The 14,537-nt window shown below is 40.8% G+C and overlaps 2 protein-coding genes across 2 annotated transcripts; one reads left to right on the forward strand and one right to left on the reverse strand.

The window, feature by feature from the left end:
* Positions 1-368: 368 nt before the first annotated feature.
* LOC311422743 (olfactory receptor 4D1-like) lies at positions 369-1,277 on the reverse strand (the record flags this gene model as incomplete). Its single annotated transcript, XM_084496095.1, has 1 exon — positions 369-1,277. The coding sequence occupies exon 1, from the start codon at positions 1,260-1,262 to the stop codon at positions 369-371; it is 894 nt and encodes a 297-aa protein (XP_084352221.1). The 5' UTR covers positions 1,263-1,277.
* A 9,030-nt stretch (positions 1,278-10,307) lies between these two features.
* On the forward strand, positions 10,308-12,622 carry LOC311423073 (olfactory receptor 4N2-like). Its single transcript, XM_084496665.1, has one exon. The coding sequence runs from the start codon at positions 11,636-11,638 to the stop codon at positions 12,605-12,607; it is 972 nt and encodes a 323-aa protein (XP_084352791.1). The 5' UTR covers positions 10,308-11,635; the 3' UTR covers positions 12,608-12,622.
* Positions 12,623-14,537: the final 1,915 nt, after the last annotated feature.

A 14,537-nucleotide genomic window follows, 5' to 3' on the forward strand; every position in this document is an offset into this window, starting at 1 on the left:
CAAAGAAACAAACAAAAAATAAATCTGGAACAACCATATATAAGTTCCCTAGAATTTTTTAAAAAATAGAAACTTAAAAAATAACTGGACCCCTAGTAAAATGAACTACTGTAATGGACAAGGGATGTTTTCATTGGTTTAATTCGTGTTGTTGATTTTCTGTTTTCATACAGGTTCATTGTTTTATTAGTCTACAACCACTTTGATTTCCAAGCAGCTATTACCTTCAGAGACAGCATCTTAGTCTTGCGTCAATTGTTATTTAAATTTCTTTCTATGATTCTATGATTCTTCTTCTAAAGCAAAAATCAGTTATTAACACATTATCTACTTTGCTTTTACATTTATTTGTAAAAGAAAACAACCATCTAAGAAAGGAATGACAGTTGTGAATTTCTCATTCTGAAAAAGACATTGTTGAGAAATTTCTTGATGGCATTCTTCATCTCTGTGTTCCTTAATGTGTAGATTATGGGATTCAGCATTGGGGTGATGATAGTATAAAGAGACGACATGGCTTTGTCCGCCACAAACTTTTTGAATGGCCATGCATAGATGAAGATGCAGGGTACAAAATGGATGCTCACCACTGCAACTTGGGCTCCACAAGTGGAAAAGGCTTTGTGCTTCCCTTGTGTGATATGTGCCCTGATTTTGACCAAGATGACAACATGTGACACAATCAGGACAATAAATATGAGGATCATAAGCAGTCCGCTGTTGGAAACCATGAGCAACTCTACCGCATAGATATCTGTACAGGCTAGTTTGATTACCTGTGGGAAATCGCAGTAGAAATTGTCTAGTAAATTTGGTCCACAGAATGGCAACTGAATGATCAGTGCTACCTGCACAATAGAATGAACAAATCCCCCTATCCATGCTCCTGCAACCAGGCCAAGGCAAACATTGTAATTCATAATATTTAAGTACTGCAAAGGTTTATGAACGGCCACATACCGATCCAGAGTCATCACTGTGAGGATGACAACCACAGCACCTCCTGTGAAATGGAAGAAGAAAATCTGTGCAATGCATCCTCCAAAACTAATGGACTTATACTCAGACAGGAAGTCCCATAGCATCTTGGGCAGAGTCACTGAGGATTCACTGAGGTCTATGAGGGCTAAATTTCCTAGAAAAAAGTACATAGGCTTGTGAAGCTCTTGATCTATGATTACTGTGGTGATGATGGTGACATTTCCAAGCCAAGTCATTGTGTAAATTATGAGGAAAGTTGCAAAAAGTACATACTGTAACATGGCACTTTCAGTAAAACCAACAAAGAAAATATTTTTCACAGTGGTGGTGCAATTCTCCAGCTCCATTACTACCCTATAGGATGCAATCAACAGAGATGAGATTAGGTGAAGTAGTTATTATTCATAAATATACTTACTAAGAGTAGTCTATTAGCTATTCTATTGTTCTCCCTCAAATGTGATAGGCCATTGTATTTCTTTAGCTTTTCTTGCACTGCAGTTTTAATCTGTAGACTTACAAAGTCTTCCAGTACGTCCTTGAAAATGATCAGCCATAGGATTCATGTCATTTGACTCTAAATGCAGGTTTCAATTCAGAATTTTGGCACCTGAATTTGCATATCTGCATTTTGTCCATCTTCATGTAAACTACACTTCTAAGCTTTTGCTATAGTTAAAGTAGGTGGGCATGATTTGACTAAATGTAAGTGCTCAGTGTCATTTTAGATATCCCTAGGTAATCCAGATATAATCACAGAACGGGGAGATGTGACCTAGTATCTATGTTAAACCTTGGCATCATGCTGTTTTAGAGATAGCTGGTGTGTATCACCAGGAGATCTCATATAGCATAGACATATGTGTTTAGTCAGCTGAATTCCATCCTTGGGCTTTGGTCAGTAAAGTCAAACAAAAACTAGAGTGTCAAAATACTCTCTGTAAAAGAAAACTTATTCCTTCAGCTGTCCATGTTCCAAATGTTCAGTCTATGTGTGGGATTCAAGTGGAAATTCCACAGATGTGTCCTCCTTCCTTCTTTCCCTCCTTTCCTTCTTCATTCCTTTTTTCCTTCCTCCCTCCCTTCCTTCCTCCCTCCCTTCTTTCCTCCATTCTTCCCTTCCTCCCTTTTTCCCTTCCTCCCTTCTTCATCTTCCTCATTTATTCCCTCATTCTAATGACTCTGCATGCAACTGCAGACCTGCTGTATTTATTTCCCATATTGCAATATAGCTACTTTTTTAATCACACCAAGAAGACCTCACAAAAGTTAGAGAAATACTTTGATCCTTGTTTGCATGTCAATAGGCAGGCAAAATGACATACCTAGCAGATTCTGGAGTTTCTTCTTCTCCAAAAGTGGCCTGATTCCTTGTCTGTGGTATGGATAATGAAGAGCTGTGATGGGAAACTTCTTGGGATAGCTAGCTTTGAAATCAGCAAAGATGACGTGAGGTATGGATTCTTCAGATACACAAGAGCCAGTTATATTCTAAAGATATCTGTTATTCCTTGTGCAGTTTGGTGGAGGCTCAAGCTTCCTGCTAGTGGGTAAAAAGATTGTTGCAGATAACACTTCACTTTCATGTGACATACACTAAAATAAAAAAAAAAATAATTTATCTTCAAGGGCTTTAAAAATATTGTAGAATCTGCAAGGTATGTGTTCTCAGTGTTACTTGTACCTTTTGGAAAAACAGAAGTGTTTCTTCAGTCTGCATGCTCAGTATAAAAGAGCTGGTCTCAGGGTTTTACCCTTCTCTTTAAAGATGCAAATTGTCTATCCAAATTTTGATAGTTCCAATTTACAAGATTCATCTTAGCTAGTTGTCTACGCTGATTTCACACTAAACACAAAGAAACAATTCTTTTCACAGCACAGCTTTAAAAATGACCTTTAAGGCGTTTACCCCAAAGTAAACGAAAGCAAGTTCAGTAGTATTGCTTTCTCCTTCGACTATACAATCTTAATGTCTATCTCTGATGAGTTTCTGAATAATTCCAGCTAAGGGCTTGTCAATGATTGCAGCACTGCAACAGGTAGTTGCTTAGTAAAACTGTCATAATTGAGTATGTGATTGGCTGGTTTAACGCATGAGTGAAGGGGGTGTATTCCACATAAATTTAAGCATTCAGACACTTTAATTAGGAGTGAGCAAGCGTGCAAGCATACAAGCAAACAAATAAGATTATTCACTTTTTTTTTTTTTTTCCAGGCAATGAGATCTGCTAGGTAGCATAATGTAGACAGATAGGATGATAGGATTCATCTCACTTAAACATAGCTGCCTAAAATTTAATTGACTAAGTCTACACATATCATCCAGTTCCTATCTGTAAGCAGTGGGAGAAGATAGTTACTTATAAGCAGAATTTATCTAATTAGAGTTGTCCCAAACTGGTCAGATGAATCACCACAGCTGCTGATACAATTTCAAAAGGGGAGTAACATCCATTTATCAGAGAAGGAGTAAGGGAGCTGGTACTCATGTTTTTCCAGGCCTAGTCTAGGAGACAAGCTATTCTTTGTCTAGTGTACGGGAATGGAAAGGGTTGTTTCTATTGTTACTTCACTGCCTTGATTTTGTTTAAATTTTGGCCACCTTAGGAAATATCTTCACTTTGCCAATTAAGTTACCTGTACAATTTGCCCTCCGTGCCTCCTGTGATTACTCATCTGGGATTACTCTTGCTTCAAATCCAATCTCTAGGATGTTCCGAAGACTGGTGCAGTTCTGAGGAGAGCTCACTCCATTTTCTGTTTTCTATTGGCAGTAAGGTTGACACCACATAAACTTTGACTTTTTTTCACCAGAAACAATTTGTAAAGCTATCCCGGCTTTTGCTGCGCTCTCAGACACTCCTAGATGACCTTACCTTATTGCATGTAACAATGGCACTTTGGCATTCATGTTTTAAACCTTCTTCTGGGTAATGGTTCAGGCACTTCAGCATGTAATAATAACAATTACATTTTAAGATGCTTTATTGGTCTCTGAGAGAGGTCTAGCTTAACTGATCATAGCAAAAACACAGCCAGTCTTAAGCAGTGAGCTTGAGCTGCACTGCAAGATGTTTTTTTAGAAGGGAAAAAAAATAACTCCATAGGACACCTCTTTGTATTACAGATAAATACATCATGTTAGCAATGAAGATGAGGCTGATGCAGCTCCATGTCTCCAGGACCAGCCAGAACCACGGCTGAACATCTGTCCCCAGTTGGCACACACACACAGAGCAAACCTACACACCATATGTATGTACAAATATACATACATAGCTAGAACACAGAGCACCCTTGAAAAAGAGAGAGAGAAAGAGAGAAAGAGAGAGAGACAGAGAGACAGAGACAGAGAGAGAGAGACAGAGAAAGAAAGAAAGAAAGAGAGAGAGAGAGAGAGAGAGAGAGAAAGAAAGAAAGAAAGAAAGAAAGAAAAGAAGGAAGAAAGAATTGGGTGAGGAACACTGACAGAATGAAATGCAAACTCTGCTGACTGGCCTACAAAATATTAATTTTTTAGTTTGCTTTTTAAAGAGAAAGGTAACATAAGCCATCTCAGGGTACACTGTTTGCCTGACTTCAGAATCTTCACAACAAACAACTAATGGCAAAATGCTTAATTATATTTAGCATTTTTTTGTTGTTGTTGTTTAGATGTGCCCAGGGAAATTAACTTCCCTGTGCAACATTGGAAGCCTAATTAAAACGCTGGAGAAACAAACTTAAGGAAACTTCACTTAAGCTTCAACTAACTTTGCTTCTGAGAGCTGATCTACTTTTACCTCCAAGAAATGAGTTAGAAAATTTGATTTTTTTAAAAAATTTTATTTCCAAAACAGGCAAGGTAAGATCTAAAGTGACTTTTTGTTTTATTTTGTAAAAAGATTATTTACTCTAATACAGTAACACTAGAGTGATCAGCCTGAATCACTTCAACGGAACATGCCTTTCAAATGGCTACAGATTTTACTTTTGCCTCTTTTAAAGATGATTCAGATTGCACTCCAAGAGGAAATAAACATTCAAAATCATTCATCCATTAATTCTAAACTTTTTTTTAATGAGCCCACCCATCAGACTCTACCAGCAATATATCATGTTCCCTGAATTCACCTCTCCTGTTCCTTGTTTCTATATGCCACATGTGCATGAAACAAACCCCAAATGAATAGCTCACACAAACAGGAACTTATGTTGTTGATAATGAGATTGGTCTTCATCTAGTGTAAATCAGAATTTCACCCCTAATAATAAATACTGGTTTTTGGTGTCTAAGAAACACAGCTATTGATTTTGCTAGAGTCTACCTCACTCACACATGCCATCCTGTCTCCTTCATAAAGAACGGATGTTCTGGTTAAATTGTGCCATTTAGTAGATCATGGCTTCACAGGATGTAGCCAAAATAGACCTAGGCAGCAGCTTATGGTTGGATTCATGTCTCTAACTCCCATACATGAACTATTGATTCCAACATGTCCAAATTATGTTTTTTTGTTTGTTTGTTTGTTTGTTTCCTTCTTTTTCATTTCTTTTTGTACACCAACTCATTGGCAGTAATAACCTGGAAAGATGGAGAGGAACACAAGGCGGATGCATTGTCTGTCCAACTTCAGCAGTATGAAGAAAGCCTCTCTTCCGCTCTATGGGCCTGTGTCTCAGCTGTGAGGAAACTTTCCCAAGAGGTCCAGCAAATCAAAGAGTTATGCCCTAATCCTTATCTATATGAACCAGTGTCTCAGCTATTAGGAGTAAGTGCTCCTCTGCCCAAGAGAGGACATAGCGGGTACACACCATGTGCCATGCTGTGGTTTTACCTGTGCAACCACAGGGAGGACATGAGGAAGTGGGATGGAAAATCTACCTCAACACTAACACATAGATACACGAATTACAAGGAAAAACAATGGAAAAAGGGACTGAAAAAGGGACTGCTAAGAAAATGACTGCTCCAGTATCCAGTGAGCAGATCTCCAGAACAGATGAGTTGAGTTTACTCCTGGCTTCAGTGAAGGGACATTTGATCCACATTTACATGAAGTGAGTAATGAATTTCAACACAGTGACCACAACTGATTGGAAGGGCCCTGCCTCCAGCCAGGCAGAGGAAAGGAGCAGTCAGGTTTATTGGACTGTGTGGATTCAAAGGCTTGGCACATCAGACCCACAGAAGTATTAGGCTCTAGTGGACACTAATACACGGTGTAACTTAATGCCATCAAGTTAGAAAGGGGCAGAACCCATCTTTGTTACTGGAGTGACAGGGACAGCTGGTTGCATTGGCGGCTGAGGTGAGTCTAACAGGAATTGAGTGGCAAAAGCACTTGGTGACAAGTCTGGAGGCTCTGGTGCATCTTTGTCATAGACTACCTCATTGTATGGTATTTTAAAGATGCCAAAGGGTACTAGTGGGCTTTTGGCATAGCTGCCTTGGAGACAGAGGAAATTAAACAGCTGCCTACCTTGCCCAGTCTCTCAGAAGACCCTTCTGTTGTGGGACTGAAGAGGGCTGAAGAACAGCTGATATTGCTAATACATTTTTCACAATCCTTTTGGCAGCAGAGTGCAGGCCACACTTGGCTTTCACTTGGAGTGGTGTCCAGTACACCTGGAATCAACTGCCTCAGGGTGGAAATACAGCCCTACCATTTGCCATAGACTGATCCAGGCTGCACTGGAACAGGGGGAAACTCCAGTGCACCTGCAATACATTGATGACATCATCAAGTGGGACGGTACAGCAGAAGGAGTATTTGAGAAAGGGAAGAAAATATCTCCAAGTCCTTCTGAAAGCTGGTTTTGCTGTAAACCAAAGTGATATTAAGGGACCTGCAAAGCAGATCCGGTTTTTAGAAATAAATGGCAAATTGGATATTGTCAGATTCCAGTGGATGTGATCAACAAAATAACAGCTATGTCTCCACCAGCTAGCAAAAAGGAAACAGCTTTCTTAGGATTTTTTGGCCTAAGAAAAGCTTTCTTAGACATTGTGGGTTTTTGGAGAACGCAAATTCCAAACTACAGTCTGATTGTATGTTGTCTCTATCAAGTGACCCAGAAGAAGAACAATTTCAAATTGGGCCCTGACCAATGACAAGTCTTAGAACAAATTAATCAGGATATTCATCATGCTGTAGCCATTGGGCCAGTCCAGGAAGGACAAAAATCTAAAAAACATGCTCTACACTGCAGCTGGGGAAGAATGGCCCCACCTGCAACATCTTTCAGAAAGTACCAAGGGAGACCCCAAGTCATCCCCTAGAGTTTTGGAGTCAGGAATATACAGGCCAGCACGTGGATAGGCTGCTTGAGGGGTAGGCCTGACCATGGACACTTGGAAAGGCCACCTGGTTACTCAACACTAGGGTATCTGCCAACCAAACTGTCTTTGCACACTCAAAACTCTTATGCAGTGTAGAAGGAGATAATATCCCTGTATAAAAAACTTACTGGGGAAGACAGTCTGGGTTATTCCTGCCTCAGGTAAAGGCAAACGCATTTGTGGGATTGCTTTTGCTCAAGTACCTGGTTGCTCTTGATGGTAATGCATAAGCATGGGGAAGCCCCATATTTTGCTCAAAGGGATTTAATTTCGGTTGAGAAAAACCAATGATTTGAATTGTATTATGTTAATTGCTATATAATACAATATGTCATCGCTACTATGGTTGCTATATGCCACATCAGCAGTATTACAGTAAGAGTCACCCAGATTATACCTTTAATATCTTTACTGATGATTTGGAAGAGGGAATTGAGTGCACCCCCAAGTAAGTTTGCAGACAACACCAAGCTGGGGGGAAATGTCAATCTGCTGGAGGGCGGGAAGGCCCTGCAGAGGGACCTGAACAGGTTGGATCAATGGGCAGAGGCCAATGGGATGAGGCTCAACAAGTCTAAGTGGCGGGTCCTGCACTTTGGCCACAAGAACCTCATGCAACACTACAAGCTTGGGGCAAAGTGGCTCAAAAGATGTGCAGAGGAAAAGGATCTGAGGGTGCTGATTGATGCTTGCTTGACCATGAGCCAGCAGTGTGCCCAGGTGGCCAAGAAGGCCACTGGCATCCTGACTTGTATCAGGAATCGTGTAGCCAGCAGGACCAGGGACGTGATCTGTATTCTGCTCTGGTGAGGCCACACCTTGAGTAGTATTCAGTTTTGAGCTCCTCGCTACAAGAAGGACATGAAGACCATGGAGCATTTCCAGAGAAGGGCTACAAAAGTAGGAGAGGAGAGCAACTACTGGTCTATAGTTCCCCAGCTCTTCCTTTATACCCTTTTTAAAAATGAGAGTGATATTTCCCTTTTTCCAGTCACCAGGAACTTTGGCCTGAGTGCCTTGATTTTTCAAATATGATGGAGACAGGCTTGATGACTACATCAGCCAATTCCCTCAGGAAAATTCCCAGCCCCTGCCTAGGGGTTCGGGGACCCAAGAGATATGGGAAGCCTGACCATTAGTAAAGACACTGAGGCACAGAAATTGTTAAGTATCTCTGCCTTCTCCACATCTGTCATTACCAGATCTCTGTCTTCATTTGTCAGAGGTGGTACACTTCCCTTAGTCTTTCTTCTGTGGCCAATGTACCTGTAGAACCTCTTCATATTATTCTTTGCATCCCTCACTAAGTTTAGCTCTTGGTAATTGGAGATTCCTCTCTGAGAGGCACTGAGGGACCCATTTGCCACCCACACAATCTCTCAAGAGGTTTGCTGCCTACCTTGAACACACATTCACGACATCACAGAGAGGCTACTGAGCTTGGTCAAGCCAGAGGACTATCACTCGTTCCTGCTCTTAAATAATCACATACCTTAGGGCTTTTATTAAGACCCCTGGGCATCTCAGTTAGCACTCTGGAAGAATGGCTGCTTTCTATAATTGTGTAACCTCCACACTTGGAACAAGAAACCACCTGCAGCCCCAGTTGTCTCTTAAAGAGACAAAGAAAGTAACATACAGAGGATGCAAAGAAACAAAATCTTCTTCATCCTCTGGCATACACCTTTCATCCTTTATCAGCAGGAGGTGAGTGAAGCATCTAAGGTCATAGGCAATCTGTTTGCATTCTGTCGTGCTAGTGCTGACAAGCAGACAGGGAAAAAAACCACTGAAAATGGGCATGGAATTTAACAGAACCGAACCTGTGGTGCATGCACAGCAGTGCTAAACATAGGAATGTGGGGGAGAGGAAGAGAAAGAAGACTTCAATCAGAAATGATGGACTACCAACAGAGATCCTGAAAGTGAGATATGTATTGAAGCTTTTATGCATTTTAGCTTTTGTAGGATTTTAAAGCTGGGATTGCTTCAGAAATAAAGTCACAGCTTGGAGAGAAGCTAAGAGTTTGGTAGCTGGAGAGCTATTGGTACCTGGGAAGCACTTGGGAAAACAGTAGATAAGAGATGGAAGAATTAGGGGTGTTCAGGTCTTAGCTGTCTTACATAAAATTGATGTCAGTGAGAATTACCCCAAATCAATGAACTATCACAACCAATAAGGAAGAGAAGAATTACAGGCAATACTGTTCTCCTCCCAGTATGGGGCTTGAGATGTTGACTGCTAACCTTGCCTGAGGAGGAAGGACATTCTGCCTTGAACGGTGGATGACAAGAAAGGTGAGAACTGTAGTTTCACAGACATCTAGGTTCAAGAATGCCAGTCAGAACCAGGGAATAAATTCAGAGATTATATATAATTTTGATCTGTCCAAAGAAAAAAAATGCAAGTCTGAGGTAGACATGTAGAGCGGAATTCAAACAGCTGGACATGGTATTCAGTGCTGTCAGATCTGTTAGATCTGAAACTGTAGAGCAGAGCACATAAAATGGCACAAGAGGATGTAGCTTCAGATGCTTCTATACCAGTTAGGGATGAGAAACCTAGGTGGTAGAGATGTGAAGTCATGAAAGTCAAGTGCAACCACAGAAGTATCTATAGGCAAGCAGAGGTGAGTGTTACTGCATTGGATGGGTGTGTAGGGTCAGATAAAGGACAGCAGTGTGGAGCAATAGATTCCTGCAGGAATCTTCCTGACACGTGATGGGATGGGAAGGGTTGTTAGGTTAGTTCCAGAGCCGACCAAATCAATGAGAGGAAATTTAAAGTGAGGCAAAGAGACACTTAGCTCCAGATGCCTGTTGGCATGGATTTGCAGGTAGCTGAGAAATTAAATAGTGGACAATTATGGACCTATTTATACACACATCTAGCACAATGAGCCTTTCAACTGTCCATGTAGTAAAGGAGGAAATAAAGAAAACACAAAATGTCAACAATGTGTTTGTTGTTGTTGTTGTTGTTGTTGTTGTTGTTGTTGTTTTGGTTTGTTTATTTCAAGGCATGATGAAAAATTTTGATATTTGACAGAAACATCAAAAAGTGTCTTAAAGGGTGTTTTTCTCTCTTTTTTCCTTCCTTATGTTCCTTTATTTCATTATTTTATTTTAATTAATGCAGTAACAGGCAGACATAGTCATGCATACAAACATACCATCTTTGCAGCAAAATGAAAGAAAGCTATTAGAGAAGAAAGGGAGACAAAATTTCATGTAACTTTCTTCTGACTCAGAAGAAACAGAACTGGAATTGGGAGGAATGACAGAACTTATTTTACAAGTCTTTCTATTTAACTAAAGTTGACTGTTTTTGTTTTGTTTTGTTTTGTTTTCTTTCTTTTTTTTTTATTTTAAATGTCTGTCTTTGTGAGAGATGAGTTAAAATCCACAATTTCATTCAAAATGTATGGAAATTTAAATGACTTGATCCATTCCATGGAAAAGCTCAATATGTTTTCAAAATCTCCCTTCAAGTCAATTCTTGGTGGATTAATTTCAGAGAGAGATTTAGATAATTGAATTTTCTTCATGGTTCCAATGGTCTGATGATTTCTTTGGAAAATTAGACACTGCTGAGGGATTTCTTTGAGGAAAGATGGAAGTCAGTATGTGATCTCGGCTCCCTTGAAAGACAATTGAGGAAAATATATTTTTTTAAAAAGTGCATGAATTGAAAAAATTTATGATGGAATTCTTTATTCCTTGGGCTGGTTGTACAGATATCATTGACTGTAAAGCGATTTTAAATTGTTCAGTTGTAATACACTTCAGATATGAGTGATCTATACTTAGCTTTCTTTCATAATCCGTGGATGTGATTGTTAGGTTTACTGAGTTATTGGAGTGCAATTCATCTAGACTTGTTTGACTGTCTACATTAGAATGAATTGTATAGTACCCTGGAAGGGCCTACTTTTGTCGTTTGGAAAGGATGTATACAGGAGTAGTTCAGATAGACAGTTACACTGTAAACCACAAAAAATAGCTTACTATAGGAGACTGGACTGATACTTTATGACTTACACTTAATCCTGGTGCCCGTTCATGGGGTGTAGAGAAAATGTGGAACACCTGATGACATGTGGATGTTTTCAGTTTATATTTCCAGTACAATGCCCAGGTTAATGGGAATCTAAATTACTAGCTTTCAAGTATTTCACCATAAGAAGCGCCTTAAAACTAGGCAATGGTCAAAGCATGTGCTTATTAGGCAGTCTAAGTATACCTGAAGTTAATTAAATATTTTAGTATATTTACACTGGTATTTGTTCATTTTTCTTTGATTACTGTTTTTCAGGGTTTTACAGAGTCCAAATGGAGTATGAGAACAACACAGTAGTTAAAGAGTTTGTTCTGTTAGGATTTTCTCAAACCCACAAAGTCCAGATGCTTCTCTTCTTCTTCTTCCTGCTGTTCTATATGATAATTCTCCCAGGCAACGTCCTTATCATTCTCACAATTCAAGGAGAGTCCCAACTGGGAACACCCATGTATTTTTTCCTGGCCAATTTGGCATTCTTGGACATCTGTTACTGTTGTGTGACCCCACCTAAAATGTTGGCTGACTTTTTCTCACACCATAAGACAATCTGCTACAGTGCTTGCATGGCCCAGCTTTTCTTCCTCCACTTCCTGGGAGCAGCTGAAGCTTTCCTGCTCATGGCCATGGCCTATGACCGTTATGTAGCCATTTGCAAACCTTTTCACTACACCAGGCTTGTGAACAGGGCAGTATGCTATGTCCTGGTTGGAGCTTCATGGGTAGGGGGCTTCATCCATGGCATCACTCTATTTGCTCTTACCATTGCTCTCCCCTTCTGTGGCCCCAACATCCTGGACAACTTCTTCTGTGATGTCCATCAGCTGGTTAAATTGGCCTGTGCTGATACTCACGTAGTGGAACTTTTGATGTTTCTCAACAATGGAGTTGTCATTGTCATGTGCTTTGCACTTCTGCTCATCTCCTACACTGTCCTGCTATTGAAGCTCCGGACACAGCCCTCCAAGGCAAAGAGCAAAATTGCTTCCACCTGTGTTTCCCACATCATTGTGGTTTTTGTCATGTGTGGCCCAGCTATGTATATCTATGTCTTACCCTTCCGAGCTGTCCCAATGGAAAAGGTTGTTGCTCTTTTCCATACAGTCATCTTCCCCCTGACTAATCCCATAATCTATACCCTGTGTAACAAGGAGATCAGAAGCTCAGTGTGGAAGCTGGTCAGCAAATACATTCTTACGTGTGGAAAAATAAAACAAACGAACAAACAGAGAAGTATTTTAAAGTAAATTGAACTGTTGTTGTTTTGTTCCTTAATAAAGTTCTCTAAGGAGCAATTCCATGATGTACATTATGTAAGAGCATAATGTATAATCAGTAATCTTTAAGAAATTTTCTTCCAGCAAAAAAAGCCATAGGGTGATACTAATTACAGTATGTAATCATTTAGAAAAGAACCAAGCAGTGTAAAGGAATCATATGAGTAGTGCTATGAAGTTACTGTTAAAAATATTTCTTTTCTTTCTTTCTTTCTTTCTTTCTTTCTTTCTTTCTTTCTTTCTTTCTTTCTTTCTTTCTTTCTTTCTTTCTTTCTTTCTCTCTCTCTCTCTCTCTTTCTTTCTCTCTCTCTTTCTCTTTCTCTCTTTCTCTCTTTCTCTCTTTCTCTCTTTCTCTCTTTCTCTCATTTTTTTTTTATTTTTGATAAATAATCTGGTAGGTGTTGAGACTTTCTAGAATTATTAATGAACTTGGGGTTCTGATGCAGAGAGTCAAAATGGTTGCAAGCATGTTAATTCAAGATTTCAGTTTATAGTTGAACTTTGAACTTTGAACGTTGATGCTGCCTCCCTGGAGGCATGACTGCCTCCCCTCTTCCATCACTGCCTTTGAATGAGTTGATTGCTTCCCCACAAAGGGACAATGTGTATACTGCTGGATCATCTAGTTTGTAGGCAAGCTTTTGCTTCTCATCCAACATAGCTAGTCATAGTTCACCACTGCACCACACTGGGGCAGTCCAAGGCGGGACAACTCTTCCAAGGCAGCAGTAACAGAGACATCACACACCCAGCCTCCCCTCTTCTCAAGCCTTCCCAACAACCAAGCAGGATGAGCTCCCAAGACATCCAGCCAGTTACTTCCTGACCTTTGTAAAACACTGCCTGTCGCACAAGCATGAATGGAGAACATTTTGCTCCTTGGAGCTGCAGCAGTACCCACCCCAACTGACCACAACCAGTACAGCACCTAGGAGATGCAGGGTACATCAGTGGGAAACAGTTTCCCCACTGCAAATTCCCTGCATGCCATGCCAGGTAGGCTAGCTCCTCAGCCTTGACATGGCTTCCCTTCTGTAATCACTCTTATTTCGTACCCAGCTGATGTGATTCTTGCCCCCTTGTCGAGAGACATGGGTCACCTCATGACCATGGCTCTGAAGCAAATGGGTCAGGGCTCTGCCCACAAATCCAGTCCCACCACCTGTGAAAAAGACAGGATATTAGAGACCAGAAGCAGCTTGCAAAGCTACCGCAGGAGTTCCTGTTACCATGGCCATCCTCCTAGGGTACACCACTGGGTCCTGATCACCCTCTCCCCAGCGCTCCCACTGCAGGCCTCCACCACTCCCTATACCCTGGCTCCACGCACTGCATCCTACCCCTCAGGGTGCCTGGATCCCAACTGCTACCCACATTATGCTGAATCACACAGGACATTGAGATGCTCGAGCGTGTCCAGAAAAAGCCATTGAAGCTGGTGAGGGGTCTGGAGGGCAAGTCTTATGAGGAGCGGCTGAGGGAGCTGGGCTTGTTCAGCCTGGAGAAGAGGAGGCTCAGGGGCAACCTTATTGCTCTCTATAGGTACATTAAAGGAGGCTGTAGCAAGGTGGGGATTGGTCTATTCTCCCACGGGCCTGGTGACAGGACAAGGGGGAATGGGCTAAAGTTGCACCAGGGGAGGTTTAGGTTGGGTAGCAGGAAAAAATTATTTACCGAAAGGGTTGTTAGGCACTGGAATGGGCTGCCCAGGGAAATGGTTGAGTCACCATCCCTGAAGGTCTTTAAAAGATGTTTAGATGTAGAGTTTAGTGATATGGTTTAGTGGAGGAATTGTTAATGCTAGGTCAGAGGTTGGACTCAATGATCTTGAGGTCTTTTCCAACCTAGAAATTCTGTGATTATGTTATTCTTTGATACCAAATAACAGAGAGTTTCAGGA

This window comes from Aythya ferina (genome assembly GCF_964211825.1).
Source record: "Aythya ferina genome assembly, chromosome: 23".
Taxonomy (NCBI): Eukaryota; Metazoa; Chordata; class Aves; order Anseriformes; family Anatidae; genus Aythya; species Aythya ferina.